The following is a 20,296-nucleotide window of genomic DNA, read 5'->3' as shown; positions in this document are numbered from 1 at the left end:
CTGCAAATGTGGAAGACTTCAACCCTCACTATCGCCAGCAATATGTTGGTTGGCCATGTGGAAGTTGTAATCCAACATATTTGGTGGGGTTCCCAATGTTTATTCTGAACTTCAAATTCCAGAATCCCCAGGCAATGTGGCCAGTGGTCAAAGATTCATGAAGCTGAAGTCCATACAACTGAGAAGGCCCAAAGCTTGATAACCAATGCTGTAGATAACACTGAGTAAGATCGATCTGCTTTGAAAGCAGATGGAAAGAGCTGTGACTAGGCAAAGGAGAGAGTACCTTTGGGTGCAGTGGTAATGATTTTATTCCTGATGATGTGATATCAGTAGGTGTGCACCTTGGTTTAGGATTCTGCTCTGGAACTCAATTGCTTGTGTACAGTATTTGTAAACCACACAGGCCTTGTAAGCCTCCAGTGCTTCCTCATCTAAAGCAAAATTAAACAACTATGGTCAAGCCAATATTTTTGGACTTCATAGTACATAATCTCTCAGCAAAAACTCTTCTGATTAGGGATTATGGGAGCTGTAAAATGAAAAAAAAATGTTGAGGGTGATAGTTATCCTAGCCAGGCTAAAAGGCACAAGACCTAGTAACGATGCCATCCCTGGAAGTGCTTACTATTTGGAGAAGTGCTCAGGAATGTAGGCAATACACTAAAATGGCAATTTTCTTGACAGAACATAAGCACTGTGGGGAAAGGACAGAGGATTCTGCAGCTTAGGTATTTTTGACCTGAGCTATTTTTATTTGAAGATGGTGAGTTTTTAAGCAACAGCACAAGTTGCTCCACTGCAGGAACTGGCTTCTTTAAGAGTCCGGCTTTCAGCCAGCTTCACTCCTTCCCTTTTGATATTCCAAAGTTCTGGAGTCTGTAGGATCCGTATGACAACCTCCTCAAAGGCATTTTGCACTCCATGCCTCATTTTAGCGCTGGTCTCTAGGTAAAAACAAAACAGCAAGAAATGTTCTTCCTTTCAGCTCTGAGGAAAGTCTCCAGATCTGAAGGCTATGTGCAAAGCAGGAGTCCTTTCACACTACAAAATTACAGTGGTACAATTTCCTTTGAATTGTCATGATTCCATCTAATGGAATCCTAGGTATTTAGGGGCATTTAGAATTTTCAGCCAGAGAGCTCTAGTGCCTTATCCAACTAAAAATCCCTATTTCTTAGGATGCAGCCATGGCAGTTAAAGGGGAGTGATAGTGCTATAACGTAGTGTGAAGGGCCCTAAGATTAATTACTAAAATACCAAGAGGTTCCGTAGACATTTATTTGAAAAAACATCAAAGGGGTCATTCACACTACAGCATAGACCAAATTTCAAACCGGATTATAAGTGGGTAGTTCCCACTGGTGCTGGCTTTTGCACACCCGGATCAGGGTTTTGCACACCTGAACCAGGGCAAATCCCCCTCAGCGCGGGTTTTCCAATATTGGTTTTTTTTCCTGTTTCTTTTCGGAAAACCCAGTTCTTCCATAGTGCTGGCAAATGGGAACTTGTCCCCAGTCATGATCGGATCATTTAAAGGGAGGGATAAAGGTTAGACAGTGGGCAGAACATTCCTCCCCTTTCGCACTGGTTGCTTTGCAAGTGACTTTAAAAAAAAAATCTGATGGAATATACAAATGTTTGTGCTAAGAGCCAGTGTGAAAGGGGCCAAAGTATAAATGCTTTGGCTTATTTCTATTTAAGCAAAATGTTGTGAAGTGAAGCAATATCTAAATCACTATTCATTTATTATGGCAGCCTTCACCACCCTGGTATACTCTAGATGTGTTGGACTGCTGGGAAAGATAGATTATAGTTCAAATAAATGGAAGCAGCAAGTTAAAGAAAGCTGCATGCATGACTGAAGTTTTATGGAAAGTTATGGGAAGCCTGTTTGGGAAATCGGTCACTTCTCCAATGTCTTGCTTAGTTCTTCAGTTTCCCATCTTTTACAAAATTATCCTTAATTTGTGACCCTGAAGTCCCCAGGTATTACTAAAATGTGAAAGCAAAACAAAGAAAGCTTTCCATAGCTTACAAGGGGGAAAAAACCCTTCATCTACTCAGTTTCTCTAAATTGGCTTGTGGCCTGTGGGCAAGGATAATCAGTAAAATAAAAAATACAATTAAAGGTACTCCATTATGTTACCTCTGGCAAACATTGTCACTTTTCTTTTATGTAATTGTCACATACCTACAAAGAGCATGGAGTGTTTCCGAGCAAACTGTAAGCCTTCCAATCTGTCTACTTCACGATCGGTCTACAGAGAAGGAGAGATGATATTAGGAAGCTGGCACAAGCAGCAGATCATACAAACCAGGATATTTTATTCCTTTTGAACTGGGGACATCCCTTTACATTATCTTGATTGAGATACTACCTCCCCACCCCTCCACACATATTTAACAAATCTTGAAAGTTTTGGTTATTGTGTATGTGTGGCTTCAAGTCGCCTATCAACTTATGGTGACCCCATGAGTTTCATAGGGTTTTCTTAGGCAAGGAATACTCAAGAAGTGGTTTTAACAATTCCTTCCTCTGAAATATAGCCTAAAGCACCTGGTATTCATTGGTAGTCTCCCATCCAGGTACAACCAGGGCTGACCCTGGGGAAATAGCAAGCCCAGGGTGACATATCCTATATTTCAACCTTCTGTCCAGGAGGAATTGAAAATATCCTCCATTTTGAGCATGACTAAGAAGTACAATGCAAATATTGAAAGGGTTATTCCCTTTAATTTCAGCACAATGGACAAACAAAAGGCATAATTTAAATGTAGATTCAGTCAAGGGATTGTTACTGGCAAAATACAATTTTAAGCATTGATCTTGCTCAGAGTTCTGTAAGTATATTGCCAGCAAGGCATTTCAACGAAGATAAGTTCATCAGAAAAATACAGTTCGGTACGCAATATGTAATATAGCTGTAAATAAACCACATGAAATGCATTTATATTTATATATGTTTTTAAGCTTTTATTTTGTAATGTCCTACATTTTGCTGTCCCTTGCCCTCCTTTGCAGTTATGACTTCTGGTCACCTTCAGCAAGCTGATTTATGAGGCTGTTGTAAGGAAAAATGCAATACAGACTGCAAAGCAAATCAGGGGAGGGTCAAACACTAACAGGGGAAGGACTACTAACAATCCCTGGAGCTTTCTGCCTGCTTCTCCTCCTCCTCACAATTACTGTCAGTCCTCTCCAAGGAAGTGAACTTCTCTGGGAAGTGCTGCTGATTAATCTTAGAGGGACACAGCAAGTGACAATAGCAGTGAGGGAGGAAATCCTGCCCAAAGTCCACCACAACCTGAAGTAAACACTGATCAAAGGTACAAACCAGTCATGTAGCAGAGAGTCGAAGGGCAACTTTTAGATCATGAGATGTTCCAGCCAACACAATCAGTAAAAGAAGTTATGGGAGTTATACTTCAAAACACCAGGAGATGTCACATCTCCTGGCATACTGTATATGATTTGCTTTTGCCAGGGTTCTGAATGCACTTCTCCTTAGGTTTGCTGAAGAGCAGGAGGAGCTAGGAATCAACAACAGCACCAGCAAGATCAAGGCTTCCTGATTTCCCATTTGTATTCCTCAGTGAAAAAATGGCAAAGCTGTTATTGCCGGCTGTGCTGCTGATAAACACAGAGTAATTTGTGAATGAGCTAAGAGAGTAAGCGACAACCTGGATTGCCTTGTTTGTACATACAAGACACTGTTATCTAGAGACACTTCTGGATCTTAATTCTGTCAAGCCTAAACAGTGCCCACAAAGGAGAGAGAGAAGACATTTTGTCTGCCCCCTCTGTTTCTTGCCTAGTGCAGTCAAGTCTTGGCATCTTTGATTTTCTGCATTGAACAATCCCTGGAAGAGGGCATGCAGATGCATTCAAGAAAAAAACATGCAGTCAATGAAGGCTGCCCAGTTCTTGTTAGAACACAGCTTAGAAAGGTAACTTTTGGAGACTGTTGCTCCCTGAATCTCTCAGCTAGCCTAGCCAGTGACCAATTGGTACAACAATTCAAGGAGTTGGAATCCATAAAAGTATTTTTCCCCCCCAAGCTCTGGCTTAAACAGTAGTGTTATGCTAAGTAATGGTAAAATCCCTTCCACAGCTTGTGACACTTTAAGAACTACAGTACTCTGAACACAAGGAAAGGGTTTTGTGAGGGATAAAAGGGCAAGCCAATCAACCTTGTACTCAGCTTTAATCTAAGAATGGGAGAAGAGGCTTCTGAGTTGAATAGCCCTTGTGTCACTCACAGCCATCTTTTGCGGAGAACCAGAAGAAGAGTTTCCCCCTTCAGTCTGATCATGGGTACAAAAGTGTGGTGCAGTAGTACGAGTGTTGTACTCAAGAAACCTCAAGACTAGGGTTCAAATCCCAGTTCCACCACGGAAACCTACTGGGATGACCCTGGGCAAGTCATACTCTCTGTCTCAAAGGAAGGCATGAACAACCCCTCCCTGAACAAATTCTGCCAAGAAACCCCTGCGATAGGTATGCCTTATGGTCAACGTAATGAGTTGAAGGCACACAACTACAAACAACAACAAAAGTGTACATATGGCCAAAATATGAGTGTGTACTGAAAGTCAGCTGGAATGATATCTTTCTCTGTCCATCTATATATATATATTTGTTAACTGCTGTTAAGTTGACTTTGATTTATGGTGACCCTATTAGTGCAAAGCCTCCAAGTCATCATGTCATCAGCAGCCCTACTCAAGTCTTGCAGACTCAGAGCCATGGCTTTCTTAACTGACCCTATCCATCTGGAATGTGATCTTCTTCTTTTCCTACTGTCATCTTCTATACCAAACATTATGGTTTTTTCTAGGGAGTCATGTCTTCTCATGATATGGCCAAAGTACCACAGTCTCAGTTTAGTCATCTTGGCTTCTAGGGAGAGTTCTGGATTGATTTGCTCTTGGACCCATTTATTTGACTTTCTTAGCAGCCCACTGTTCCCGTAGAACTCTTCTCCAGCACCACATTTTAGATAGATTTTCTTCCTAGCAGCTTTCTTCACTGTCCAGCTTTCACAAACATACATAAACATTAGAAATAGGATGGCATGAACAATCCTAACTTTAGTATTTAATGATACATCTTTACACTTCAGGATTTTGTCTAGTTCTGCCCTTCCAAGTCTGCAGTCTCCATTCTGATTAATGATTGGACCAAGGTATGGAAAATCTTGAACTATTTCAATGTCATCATAATCTACTTTAAATTTATGTAAATCATTTGTGGTAATTATTTTTGCTTTCAACTATAAACATGTTTTTGCAGCTCTATTGGTGGGCAACTGTACCTGATGATTTATTTTCCCCAAATGCTCTGAGTGCAACTTCCACTTCATTTTCTAAAACTATAGGCTCAGATGGTTCTTCCTTGAATGAACCTGTTAAACCTTCACCTCTTTTATATAGTTCTTCAGTGTAGTGTTACCATCAGCTTTTTATCTGTACTTGGTCATGTAATGTGTTCCCCTGCTTGTCATTGAGCATTCCTATTCTTGGTTTAAATTCCCTTTTGATTTTCAAATTTTGTGGAAGAGGTCTCTTGTTCTCCCCTTTTTATTGACATCTTCTAGTTCTCTGCATTGATTATTACAGGAGTATTCTTTGTCCCTGCACACAAGTTGCTGATCAGTTACATTCAGGGTTGTGACCCTATTTTTGTCACCTTTTACGTTTGCTTCTCTGTCCTGAACTGGTTGAAGAGTTTCATTTGACATCCACTGAAGCTTCCATTTCCTCCGGGCTGTTTCCATGAACAGTCAGCGAAATCAAGGGATTTTAGTTGTTTGTTTGCTTTCCTCTGCCCTTCTGACAAATGTGAGAAGAAAGTCACTGCTTTTTCAACTAGCCATGGTGAGTCTCCATTTCATTTCTGATTTTCTTATGTAAATAAACGGTTAGCAGTTTAAAAATAAAATCCAAAGAGATGCAGAACAAGAAACAAGGATATGGAAAAGCAATTGAAAGCTTAAGGAACAGTAATGCTCAGAGGTAGGGTTGCCTATAATTCTCTTCCACAAAATAAGGACAAAATGTAGGAAACAATGTAGGACAAAATGTAGGACATTCAAAATATGGAGGACCCAACCATCTAAGGCAGCGGCGGCCTTCAATCCCCACCCCCAGCCCCCAAGACCATCAGGCTGTCCCCAGAGGCCCCAGAAAGGCCTGCCTGCCTGCCCACCCACACCATCTCAGCTCCTCCTCTGGCTGGCGGAGGCCCCGCGTGCAGGTTGTGCCAGGGGGGCCTCGCCCCCTGGATGTTTTTCGGGGCAGACTTGGCCTCCGGCTCTCTCTGGGTTCCTCTAGCAGGTGGAGACCCTGCACACAGGCTGCACCAGGGAGGCCTCACTCCCTGGATGTTAAGGGGGCTGGTTTTTTGGCCAGCCAGCCAAGGCCCTGTGCAGCTGCGCCAGGGTCAGGGAGGCCTTGCCGAGTCTGGAACTTGATCCTAAAAGTGGATGGGAGATCCCAAAGAGCCTTAAAAACTGGGAATGTCCTAGGAAAAACTAGGATATGGCAACCCTACTCAGAGGACTGTATATTGGAATGGAGAGCCATGGAGCCACAAAAAACACCAGCAGAACTATCCCAAAAGCAGCAACAGAAAACAAGAAACACTCCAAAGGGAAGACTCTCTGTTTTCTGTGATAGACTAAACAGATTGTCCATTAAGGAAGAATGGGAGTGAGGCCAAGCCCAGAAAGCTGAGGTATGGAGGCAGCTGGTGCCTCTGGCAAAGTGTAGGAGGGTAGGCAACACGAGGAACAGGCTGGGACAAGACTCTGGACCAATACAGAGGGAGGAAGAGAAAGTAAATTAAGAGATAGGCAGACTTCTGAGTCTTTTTGTTTTAGCCAATAATGTGTTGTGCACTTCAGCTATACTAAAGACTGCATGCAGTTTGCATTAACTTTATGTTAGCAAATGTCCTTGAGTTAGCAAATGTAAAATGTAGGTGGCATTTTTTTAAAAAATCAGGAGTGGTATAGTAGTGATGTAGTGGTTTGAATGTAGGACTAGGAAACTGGGAGACCAAGGTTTGAATATCCACTTGACATGGAAACCTACTGGGTGACCTTAGGGAAATCCCACTCTCTCAGCCTCAGAGGAAGGCAAGGGCAAACCCCTCTGAACATATTCTGCCAAGAAGACTTTGTGCTAAGTTTGCCTTAGGGTTGCCATGAGTTAGAAATGACTTGAAGGTACAAAACTATAACAACACAGCTCCAGTAAATTGGAAGATCACTTCTGGGCCACATCAACTAATAATGGGTAAGTTTTTTTTTTTAATTTTGTGGGTGTTCGGTTTGAGTGGGAAGTTAGTTAGCCTAGGGTTTTTTGGAGAGTGCGGCTAGAAAAGGGTTTGAGTTAGACCAAGCCTGGATTGAGAGAAAGGAGTTTGAATTGAGTGATTGCTAAGGGTCTGAGTTAGCTTAAGAGAAATGAGAGAGTGTGGTGTTTTAAATGTAATAAATTAATAATCTATTGTGTTATGTTTAACTTTGTAAATAAAGATTTTTGTTTCTATACACTTTTGGCCTCCAGAAACAATATCTCTCTGAAAACCTGGAAAATGAATACAGAGAGGTGGCATCCACTGAAGATAGAAGTCGTATACATCATTAAGATTGTCCCTAAGGTTGATGTCAGAGGTGGGGATCAGGGAAATCACTCACTCTTGGTAATTGCTGTGAGTACTGTGGAAGTCTTCCCAGTGAGTGGGTTAAAGTGTAGAAATCTTACATTTGGCCACCGTGGTGGTATTACCTGGGAGGAATCCTCACAGGTGGTGGCACTGGTGGGATTGCCTAAGTGTAAACCTCACAGTTGGGGGAGTAAGGGTTGGAAAACCCCATTTGGTGACTATAGCAGTGGAATAAATGATGAACCCTCACATTTGGTGGTTGCAGCAGTGGTATATGCTGAAATCCCAACACTCAAAATGTAAGTCCAACACAGTGATCATACCCAGTAACAAAGGACATGATTCAGCCTTGGCCACTGGGTAGCTTTTGCCACCCTCCAAAACCGGCAATGGGCTACCAACTCACCTCATCAATTTTGTTGCCTACCAGCATCTTCACGACATTTCTCTTTGTATACACTTCCAGCTCCTGCAGCCAGCTTTCCAGTCCCACAAAGGTTTCTCTATTGGTGACATCATAAACTGGAAGGGAGGCAAAAAAACCCCAAATAAACCAATCCTTCCTAATCAAGTATTACAAAGCTTTGTAATGTCACCGCATTGTAAGGTGAAATTAGATCTATTGAACTGCACTATCATGAAGTGTGTGTTGTTTGTGTGACAAGGCCAGGACATCTAGAGACAAATGTCCTTGAGGTGGCCAGACACTTGTTTGTGTATTGCAACACACTTTTGTGTATGACTAAGCTTAATTAGCTAATGTACAATGATGTAATGTTTGAGCAACTATGCATTGAGGTTGCATCAGACAAGAGTAATATAAGTCCCACCTAACTGTAAACATATGTGGGTCAGTAGCTGTAGGTCATTGAGAAGTGTGGGTATTTGAGAGTTGTGAAGAGTCAGTGCAGTTGCTGTTTGTATAGTGAGTATACCAGAGAGTTCTGTATAGCTCTGTTGCTGTTGAGCTACTGAGGACTAAGAGTTGTACTTTCATCTTAGAACTCTGTTCTGTCCCTGCATCTGTAAATAGTCTTCCTGATCACCTGTAAATAAATATCTTCACTGTGAGCTGTCCAGTCCCACTTCCTGATTTCAGAAAATTGTCTCAAGGTCTGGCAGAGATACTACATTTCACATTTACGCCTCAGTGTCATTGTGACATGTAATACTTACAGGTGTAAATCTTTGCATTAGCTTTCATAGTATTCTCCCTGCAGATGGAGAACATGAAGATTTGGGGGCAATATTCTCTTCACATGGACACTCTGAGAAGTCTTTAGGGGAATTATTCTATTGATGGTTTTCTGCACAAAATTTACAGTTTTTTTGTATGTGTGGGAAACACAAGTAAGCTGCTCTGATAGCCTTGGCTGAAGAGCGAGGTATAAGTAAATAAATATTATTATTTTCTGTACAAAACATGCTGCTTCCTGTGTAGAAAAGCATGCTTTCTGTGCACCCTGCACCCCCATTTTCTGAGCAAAATTTAGCTTATTTGTACAGTGGGCCCTACTGTGGTTTGGTTCCAGGACCCCCCCCCCCCTTCTATGGATACCAAAATCCATGGCTACTCGTCACATAAAATATAATAGCATATTACAGACTGTAGATAGTAGGCCATTTTAGGAGATGTGAAGCAGGCTGCCTATTAAACACAACTCTCCTTGCTGGTCAATGACCGAATAAATTTTATATATAATTTTATATATAAACACAACTCTGTCCTCCAGCAGAAGGAAATGGCCAGGGAGTGTTGTTCAGCCCTTGGTTCATACCACCCAGTATTTGCTGCCTGAGGCAAGCACCTCATACTGCTTGGTCAGCATAATCCTGATGTAGTCTTTAGGCTCCTTGGAAGAATGGCAGGAAAAAAATGTAATTAAAACAAACAAAACTAAACTGAGATTAAGGTGTCACTCTAAGAAGAGCCAGCACGCCTCAGTTTTTGGTTTTCTTTGTTTAATTACATTTTTATCCTGACATTCCTCTAAGGAGAGGAGGAAAGGAAGAGACTTAGGCCTGTTACAGACTTCCAAAATAAAGCTGCTTCGGGTCTCTTTCGAGGTATGCTATTTAAATGATGCATGGGTCCTAAGAGTCCGGAGGTTGTGCCAAAGCCACACTTCAGTCCTAAGCACTGGAGTGCAGCTTTGGTGCAGCTTCCGGATTCTTAGGATGCATGCATCATTTAAACAGCATGCCTCCAAAGAGACCTGAAGCAGCTTTATTTTGGCAGTCTGTAACAGGCCTGTGGCACTACATAACTGCCAATGTTGCAATTGCTGCGGCAGGGATGTTTCGCACCAGAGTAGTATTGGGACTGCCATGCTATTGTGAGCTACTGATGGGTTTCCCTGTCAATGAAAAGGGATGCCTTAACCACACTTGGCATGCACAGCAGCTACTGGTTGGAGTTTGATAAGATTGCCAAAGGCACTGTTGTACAATTATAACTAAAGTTTAAAAGCTACATGTCATAATTTCTCAAGATAAAAGGAGGAGGATGGCGGTCTAGAATAGGGCCCAGGGGACAACTATCTTGCATATGTTTTTGACTTTCTTCGTAGTATCATTATTTGTCTATTGATTTTGACATCCATAGTAACATTGGTGAATGCTATACAAAATTCTGTCAGTTGCTGTCCAAGATAATCAGCCAAAGAACTACTAATTACATATTAAAATAGAATAGAATTATATTAAATACATTTCTTTAACAATATATATTTCATAGTTGATAGTGTGATAACATCTAAATAACATCTGGCAAGCATGTTCTGTTAACCAAACACTTCAGAATAAAGACTGTTCACGTGTCCACTCTTTTTCTTCACCAGGGCCAAAGCATGCTTTCAGCAGGTTTGATAGAAAAGTTTTGCTAACTGTCTCTGCATATTAAGCTTTATTTTGAGGGCTGTTGATTTGGTGAGAGGGGGTCACTTCCAGACAAGGCTTTTATCATGCAATCACATTGCCTTAAACACTGAATTTTACTGGGAATCCAGATGTCACTTTCGTTTTGGAATCCTCCCTAGTTTTCCCCACCATTTCTTCTACACTAAGCATCTTCTTGCTAAAAACAAACAAACAACAGCAGCAGCAACAACAAACTGTTAGAAAGAAAAAGACAGACTTGTTGCACAGTGCTTTCTGGGCATTTGTCTGTAAGCTCCACGAAATCGATGCATTGATTGAAACTGAAGTAACTTTGTGAATGAGTGATCTAAGTCTTTCCACTTGTATTCCCAGACTCTTCCCTGCCCAGTCCATAACAGATTATCCTCTTTTTAATCCTTATTTAATGGCAAAGTCATGTAGAGAACATTTGGACCCTATGGGCATTTTATACTTCATGTATTAGAAGATGCAAACAGAATGGCTAACAATGGCAAAGGATTCTGGCTGTTTTAGTCCAAGTCTCAGGCCAAAGACTTCCTGCGTTTGCAGTACAGTATATTTCATGGTACAACATCAGTTGCCCACCTCTACTCACCAGGCAGCAGAGCTAGGAAGTAGTTCAATATTTTTGGTGGGGTTTTGTCTTTTAGTATAAGTAAATTATAACCTGTTGTACCACAGGCTTGAAGAACAGCAGTTCCTTCCTGTTTAAAAACCACTAGTATGTATCCACCCCACACTGCCTTCTAAATAATCAGCACTAGTTTTTCTTCTGTGGAAGGATTTGTGGGATCCATGTAATTCTTTCCTCTTTAAATCATACAGGTTCTGTTTTAAAATCCTGCTAGAAGCAGCCCTCTCCCTGAGGTGGCTCACACAACTTCCCCCCAGATTATCTGAGCACATTACTACATGTGGCTTTTAAACCGCAATTACACCAGGAAAGACATGGCTTTGGCAATAATCATTGCAGGCCACCGCTTCTGACCTGCAACTGCTGTGTCCCTGACCTGTCCCTATTCATTGATGGGAAACCCATCAATGACCTGGCAAAAGCAAAAGTATTCCGGTATGAAACCTCATTCCTGGGGGAATTGCACAATTGTCAGTCGCATTCTGTCAGTGTCATCCTCCTCCCCATCCCCCCTCTCCCTTACTATTCCCATGCACCCTGATTACCTTTATCTCTTTTCTTTCTTTTTAAAAACTTCAATCACTGTAGCAGAGCTCTGGAATTGTGTGGAAAAAGTGGAAATTAAACAAAAAAACTATAGGTGCTGGGTAGGGCATAAAGCAGGGATGCAGGGTTAAGGGAATGTCAGGAAGAGAGTGCAATGGGGGCAGCAGCCCTAGTTGCATGACTGATAAGATGTGTGGTGATAGATTCTATGCTATTATTATTATTTACTGTATTTATACCCTGCTGTTCCCACTTTATTTTTACTAGCTTTACTGCTGAGAGAACGGGGCTCGTGTGATAAAGTCCTGAGTTGCAACATCTGAATTATCTTCTCTCAACATTGCACTAACGCTGTGAGCCTGATGCACTTTTATGAATAGTGATGCAGCTACATCTGGACCTCAGAACCAAAGTCCAGGAGCCTATGCACAATAAAGAATTACAGTGCTACTCTTCCACTTTAAGTACCATGGTTCTATCTTATTGAATCCTGGGATTTGTAGTTTGGTGAGGAACTGGCATACTTTAGCTGAGCACTCTAAATACCCCACCCCAAACTGCCAATTCCAGGATTCCATAGGATGGAACAATGGCATTTAAAGTGGAATAACAACACTATAATTCTGTAATGTGAATGGGTTCCCAGGGCTTCCTAGTTCAGGGGTCCTCATGTGACCAGTTAGACAGTAACAGGCAATTGGGGCAGCACCAAACAGGTCCACAGTTAACCGAGTTCTACCAGGACTGACACTGTTCTCTGCAGTATCCTTTTGTAAAAAGTGAATCGGGGTGAAGCAAATTCACACAGACATAGTTACATGCCATCATTTTTTAAAAAAATAAAAAATAAAATAGGTATTGTTGCTTCCATAGTGCAACAAAATGGTGCTTATTGCTAAGTAAATGTGTTTAGCATCAAACCAGCAGTTCCTGCAGTTGTGACAGTGCCATGATTTTAAACAAGTTATCAAGACAAAACTTGTGTATTTAGACAATTTCCAGGGTTGGCAAACAGGCTTTTGGTGGCAGTAAGAAGCTGTTTTAACACATGTCTATAACAAGGGGGAAGCCAAAATAAGAACTTGGAAGAATAACAAGTTCACAGTTACCTATTTCACCTCCACCCCTGCCCTCCTGAGTAATGATGTCATTTCTTTGAAGGAAAAAACCCACAAGGAATTTGTCATTAGGGGTTTTGTTGGTGTTTGATGGACAACATTTACTAGTTACTTTAACATTTTATTTTGAGAGTCTTTGGTGGAATTTTGGAGCATTTTCTAATATTATTAAACTCTTTTTTTAAATCCAAGAAATTAAAAAAAATAACACATTTGCCTCCCCCTCAACAATACTTCCCATAAGATTGTTACATCCAGGCTTTAAAATTACCTGTCTGCACCACTGTTTCTGAGAACTTAAAGAACAGTATTTTGTTCCTAGAAAAATGCACTCCCACCACTGGTACACCTAGCACAATTGTAATTGTTGCACAGAATGTAGTTTTGTGAATGTCACAGGCATACTCCTAGCCTATAATTAGTGTTGAGCCATACAACTTTCATGTTGTGGGATTGAATTGCTTTTTGGAACTTATAAAACTCCTCTCATTTTGAAACAGGAACTTGGAAGGATATTGCAGCAATGTCAGAATGCAGTTGGAGGCTTGGCTTGATTTGGAAAAAGGTCTTGAAGCCTGAAAGGCTATTCCTTTTCTGCCTAAATCAATGTCAAATGGAAACATCTTAGAAGCCAAACTAAGGAGGTTTTGGCTTTTACATCTGAAATAATCTGAAGAAGAATAAAGGGACTCTCTGCCAAGGGAACAACAATCATTGACTGAGTAGTGTGGGAGCATGCAACACAATTAATTGTTGTTCCAAGTTTGCCAGTGCCAGCTATCCTTAGAGGAACAAATGTATTTCCATTTACCTGTACCTTAATGTGTTTGACTTGAAAGTTGTTCTAATTACAGCCCTATTGCGTCTGCCACCTACCTAAAATTACACCTTGAGCGCCTCGGTAATAGCTGGGAGTCAGTGTTCGAAAACGCTCCTGCCCTGCTGTGTCCTGCAAAAAAGGGAACACAAATAAAGGGCACGTAGAACAAAATGGTTATTGAAAACTCCAGAGCAAAACATTTTTTAAAAAACCACAAGTTATGTTTCCAAGGATTTGTGAAAATTATGGACTCCAATCTTATGATTATGAATATAAACCTCAACATCTAAAAAAGAGATATACTGGATATTGAACTGGCATGAAAATTTAATATGCTGACTCACAGAGTTAATCCAGGTAAATAAATCACCGACTTTTGAACTATCAGAAAAAACCACAAAAATATCATCTATATATCTTCCATAATATTGGAAATATTTATGAAAAGGATTGTTATCTGGATTAGTAATATATGTAGATTCTAAATGAGCCATATACAAGTTGGCAGCTCCATGTTTCCAAGGATCCAATTATGTTTCAGAGGGAAATCTTAGCTTGAGAATATTTGACAGGCTAATACCAAGGTCGTAATTTAGATGATCTGTATTTTATGCACACCTGAAACATTTTGGTTTTGTACTGAACTGAGTTTTATAGGATTGTTTTCTAGGGCTGCATCTATACTGCAGAATTAATGCAGTTGACACTGCTCTAACTGCCATGGTTCAATGCAATGGCATTCTGGGAATGTGTAATTTTGTTACTTAGTTATTGAGTTACAGTATTTTGTCTTCTCTGTCAGAGAACTCTGGTACCACAAAAAACTCTAAATCCCAGAATTCCATAGAATGAAGCAATGACAGTTAAAGCAGTGTCAAACTGTGTTAATTCTGCAGTGAAGATGCACTTTAAGTCCAACAGCAGAAACAAAACTGAATATGAAGAAGAGAAAGTGAGATAGCTTTAACTTGTCAGTTATTATGCAAGAGTTATATATGGATTTCTGCTTTATTTTCTTCCCTTTGACCTTAACAGCCATAAAAATATGAACTTGTGCAACCCTGAAATCAATATAATAAATTAAAGCAAGCTCAGTTCTCCAACTGCTCCTGCTTTTGTGGCTAAAATAGTACCTATGCAAAAGTGGGAGGAATCAGCAATCTTGAGGAATCTTAAGGTTTACAGAAGTCTAAAAGAATTTTTAAAAAGATAAGCAATAGCCCTAAATAAGAAACCAGAATGTGCTCCAAATAATCCAGTGATGTCTGAGCATGCTCCATTGTCACAGAATGTCAAATGTCTTGGGTGAGGAAAGAAAATTAGAAAACGCAGGCAAAATGACAGAGAACATATGGAAAGGAAAATGATTGAGCAGAAACAATTCACACTTCAAGAGTTTACTATGGCCCCATACAGACAGGCCAAAATAAAGGTGCTTCAGGTCACTTTGGAGATGTGCTGTTTAAATGATGCATGTGTCCTAAGAGGCCCGAAGCCGCACCGAAGCCATGCTCCAGTCCTAACTGGAGCACAGTTTGGACACAGCTTCTGGATTCTTAGGACACATCCATCATTTAAACAGCATACCTCCAAAGTGACCTGAAGCAGCTTTATTTTGGCCTGTCTGTACAGGCCCTATATGTCCCATTTAACAATAAGCGCACTGTAAGTGATTTTATATAACATTTTATTACCTAAAGAGCATTCTGGTTTGGGAATAGTATTTTTAAACTTCTTTGTGCAGTAGACTAAGAGTAATCTGGGGCCTTTTCACACTACACAATTATAGCACCACAATGCCACATTAACTACTTTGACTTCATCTTATGGAATCCTGGGGCTTGTAGTTTGGTGAGAGCTGTTTTACATATTTTGGTGAGGCACTACAGCTTTCCAGATGAGCATTCTAAATTCTGCTCCCTAAACTGCAAATCCCAGAATTCCATAAGATTAAACCACTGTTAAAGCAGAATCATAGTGTTACAATTTTGTGGTGGGAAAGGACCCCAAGTTTTCTAAGCAACTAGGGCTGTACATAATTGCAAGTCCATCGTCTAGTCACCTTGTGTGAGGAAGATGCTTCTTGTGTGCCAAATGTTTTAGTAGGAAAAACACAAATTTAGAAAATAAAATGGTGCTCATCAAGAAATGACATGTCCAGCATAAGTGAAGTATGTTGGAGAAATAACACTAGAGCTGGAGGCTTGCATGCCTCTCCTTACACAAGTAGATAGGCACTGCGAAACAGGCAGGGCAGAAATACAGGCCATTACCCTCCATCCTTACAGCTGCTCCTATTTAGAGGCATGCCCATCCCCAGTTTTAATGGGCAAAGGACACATTGGAAGAATGTTCCTTTAAACATTACTAAAATAAAGGATGTTCTCTTTACCTGTACAGCTGCTCTTGGTTTTTTTCCCCCCTGTCTGGAAAGAGGCAGCTTTCCAGGATCACACCCTCCCCACCCCGTTTGAGACAGGAAGACAAGATGTTGCATACCCATATTGCTAGCTGCAGGGGAAGATCACCAACCACCATCTTCTTTACTTTAAAATCAACACCTGGCAAGCAAAGAGGCAGAGAAACACAGAGGAGTTAAAGCAGACACATCAATTTTCCGCAGAGATTCACAGGCCTGTGGCAGATACATGGCAGGCATACCAACTCAACAGATGAAGCTTTTCCCTGATGCTTGTGCTGGAAAGTACTGTTCCAGTGGAATTTCTACTTATCAAGCAGCTGGTTAAAGGCATACAAGGGCTAGGGCAGAGGTGGGTAGAGCGAGACACATGGGACAATGAGTTTTTAAAATATTTATATCCTACCTTTTTAGAGTACAGCATAAGGCAGCTAGGAGATAACGTATAATTCAAATATAAATACCTAAACACATTAGGAGTGCAATTTCTACCCATTTCTACTTAGACATAAATGCCAGGTAAATGTGGCATGGATTTGTAATCTTACACATTAAGGCTGAAGTCCTATTAAATTCAATGGGGCTTGCTTCTAAGTAGATATGTATGGGAGTGATCTGTACAGTAACTAACTCCCAAAGAAATGGCAACAACTACTATAAACAGAAGCAAATGAATCCTCAAGATACTGGATACTCCAAGTGCTTTCTGCAAAAGAACTCTAGCATGTTTCAGAAAATGTGAACAATGGAACAATGCCATGCAGGTATGTGTAGTTATACCCACTTTTTCAAAACTTGTAGCCTGCCCTGCAACACAGAGCATTTTCAATTCAGTTTAGATGAATGAAAGATAAATAAAGCACAAACAAGTAACATTGAAGATAGTCTTCAAATCCAGGTGATGATGTGGGCCACATCTGGAGTGAGCTGAGCAGGGCTTGGGAGGTGATGGCTCCTCCATGAGAGAGTCAGGGTCATCCCCCTGGAATTTTATACAATTGCATGCTTCATTATATCTGAAACTTATCAGACTGGTGCTGAGTAAGAGAAGCGCAGGGACAGCATGGCATCACATAGCTTGTAGAAGATAGTGTTTGGAATTGTTGCTGTTGTTGTGTGCCTTCAAGTTATTTCCGACTTATGGTGACCCTAAGGTGAATCTGTCACTGGGTTTTTCTAGGGCTGAGAGTTTGTGATTCGCTTGACATAACCCAATGGGTCTCCATGGCCAAGTGAGAATTGAACCCTGATCTCCAGAGTTGTAGTCCAATGCTCAAAACACTACGCCAGACCACACTGGCTCTCAATTCCCACAAGCTCCCAGACAGGAGAGCCACTGGTCATTTGGACTAGGAAATTCTTGGAGTTGTCCCCCCCCCCAATACTGATTTCAATCAGAGTAACGTAGTAAGAGCAGGACTAAGCGGTACAAGGAGCCAGCATGGTTTAGTGCTATGAGTGTTGGACTAGGACTCCAGGTCAGGGTTCAGATTTTGCACTCAGCCATGGAAAACCACTGAATGACCTTAAGCAAGTCACATGCTCTGAGCCAAAGAAGAAGGCAATGGCAGGCCTCCTCTTAATACATCTCACCGAGAAAACCCTACAACAGTGTTGCCATAAAACAGAGGCTACATCCGCACTGCAGAAATAATCCAGGTTGACACCAATTTAACTGCCATGGCTCAATGCTATAGAATTCTGGCATTTGTAGTTTATTGCGGCACCAGAACACTCTGACAGAGAAGGCTAAATGTCCCAGAAAACTACAATTCCCAAAATTCTATAGCACTGAGTCATGGCAGTTGAAGTGGTGTCAACCTGGGATATTTCTGCAGTGCAAACACAGCCAGAGTCAAATTGAAGGCAAATTACTACAACAAAGAGAAGGTCTTTTGCTTGGTTTTTGTTGTGTGCCTTAAAGTCGTTTCAGACTTATGGCGACCCTAAGGCGAACTTATCATGGGGTTTTCTTGGCAAGATTTGTTCAGAGGAGACTTTCCATTGCCTAGTTTATATGACTGACAGCACATGTGGCCAGAGAAGAGCCTCTGATAACAAACTTAACAAGCAAGTAGGCCCACTGGGAGAAGACAATCCTTTACAGTCATTATCATGAATGTCTCTTAATTTTAAAAGTTTACATTTTTAAATATAATTTAATATAACGTTTATACAGTTTTGCAGACTACAGACCAGGGTCTCATCTTTGGTTAAAAACTAATAGCAACCAACATTTTAACAGCTGCAGTGGAATGCATTAACCATACCAAATTTAATTCTTGTAGGCAAAACATCTTTTCAGCTGGCATGTCTGAACAAGCAACACAAGCAGTGGCAGGCTTCGAACAGAAGCTTATTTAGAAGAGGCAGAGATCACTCCAGAGGAGAAAACACACACACTTCTGTTTGCAAGTACAGCTGTGCACAGCCAAAATGGTCTGAGAACGTGTTTTACTGCAACATGATGAAAGCCAAGTGGACCTAATTGGAACATGGATAAAAAAACATATGAGGCGTACAATGTAAACTGTGCCGAATTTTGTGAGAAACAGGATTTAAGTATAAAAATATGAAAGGGGCAGCTATTATTGATCTTGTTGCATACCTTCAAGTAATTTCTGAATTATGGCAACGCAAAGGCAAATCTATTGGCAAGATTTGCCATTGCTTTCCCCTGAGGATGAGTGTGACTTGCCCATGGTCACCCAATAGGTTTTATGGTTGAACTAGGAATCAAACCCTCGTCTCCAGAGTCATAGTCTAGTACTCAAACCACTACGCCACACCTAGATGTTTTTTAACTAGGCATTTCTAATTGCTGGGTTTCTAAAAAGGGCAGCCTGCCTGGAAGCCATAACTTTATCTGTGCAACTATTTGACCATCAGCTCATTAAGTGAAAAGGCAAGGCATTCTGCTCATGATCGGTGGCATTTTTTATTGCACAATTTCCACAGCAGGTCAGCCTCCATGACTTCCCACTGTTATGGGGGATGTTTGTGTGAATCAGGGAGAGCTCAGATTCTAATGTAAGTGATAGAATGGAGCTGGGGGGGAAAAGTTAGCCAGCAGTGCTCACCAATGGTTGGATTGAGGTATGGCTCAAATTGGTCTTCGGTGAATCTCAGCAAAAGGCTGCAGGAGAAGAGAAACGAGAAAAGAAGTGAGTTATGTAGGTGTTTTTCTTTCTCTGTCCTGAAGTAATATTCCCAGTACTTTTCCTGATCTATGACTGCACCCTCCCCGCTTTTCCCCTTGCACCTGGATTTCCCCACTGAGCTGTCTCCAATCAAGAGTAGCTTCAGGGTGGGCAGTGACGCTACATCTTCTTGTGACATGGTGAGTTGCTGAGAAGGAAAACAAAGGCACTACCGCAACATCCAAGCCAGCAACACTGGGAAAAGAGAGAAAAGGAGGAGTCAGAATATGGAACATCACCACTAACACCTCTTCCAGTAAGAAAGAACCAATAATCTTCTGGTAAGGTGTAGAGGTACAACATGGGGAAGATTACCTTGTAGGAATAATGAGAAAGGGGAAGAAAGATGCCACCAAACTGCATTTATTTTGCAAGCAAAGATTATTTTCTGAATATAAAATGGTGAATATAAAATCTTGTCTCTTAAACCTGACAATTAAGCTCTAGCTAGGCTGCTGCTACACTGCAGGATTAATACAGTTTGACAATGCTTTAATTGTCCTGGCCCCATCCTATGGAATTCTGGGATCTTTAGTCGGCTGTGGCACCAGGGCCTCATTCCCACTACCTTTTAAGCTGGATCGCAATTCAGTTTGAACCAGTTCAAGCGACCTTGGTTCCCACTTAAATTGCTTAAGCGATTTGGTGACGGGGACCATGCACCAGACCCATTTAACTTGCGTCTTTTTGACGCTGATTTTTTCTACATCTTTTTCGATAAATCAATTTTGTGAAAGTGTGAACCACAAGTGGATTAGAATTGATTCAAATTTACCCTTTGGCTGTCTGGAACCAAATAATTTTGAATCGATTCATCGTGAATGCGAACCATAGGTGGGTTATTTTGATGCCAGAAAATGACAGAAAATGCGATTGGGGCAAATGTAGTGAGAACCATGCTCTGATGTCGAATCAATCCACTGATTCGGATCGCACACTGATTTATCTGTAAGTGGGAATGGGGTCCAGAGCGCTTTGACGAA

General features: G+C 41.1%; 1 protein-coding gene across 1 annotated transcript; it reads right to left on the bottom strand.

Moving 5' to 3' along the window:
• Positions 1-732: 732 nt before the first annotated feature.
• On the bottom strand, positions 733-19,598 carry LOC121934692 (ras-related protein Rab-18-B-like). Its single transcript, XM_042475431.1, has 7 exons — positions 19,376-19,598; positions 19,194-19,249; positions 16,194-16,255; positions 13,751-13,823; positions 8,082-8,197; positions 2,195-2,261; positions 733-947 (listed from the first exon to the last, which is right to left on the bottom strand). The coding sequence occupies exons 1-7, from the start codon at positions 19,450-19,452 to the stop codon at positions 775-777; spliced, it is 624 nt and encodes a 207-aa protein (XP_042331365.1). The 5' UTR covers positions 19,453-19,598; the 3' UTR covers positions 733-774.
• Positions 19,599-20,296: the final 698 nt, after the last annotated feature.

Source organism: Sceloporus undulatus, chromosome 6 (assembly GCF_019175285.1).
Source record: "Sceloporus undulatus isolate JIND9_A2432 ecotype Alabama chromosome 6, SceUnd_v1.1, whole genome shotgun sequence".
Lineage (NCBI taxonomy): Eukaryota > Metazoa > Chordata > Lepidosauria > Squamata > Phrynosomatidae > Sceloporus > Sceloporus undulatus.
The sequence above is the reverse complement of the archived record's forward strand: the minus strand, read 5'-3'. Positions and strand labels throughout refer to the sequence as shown.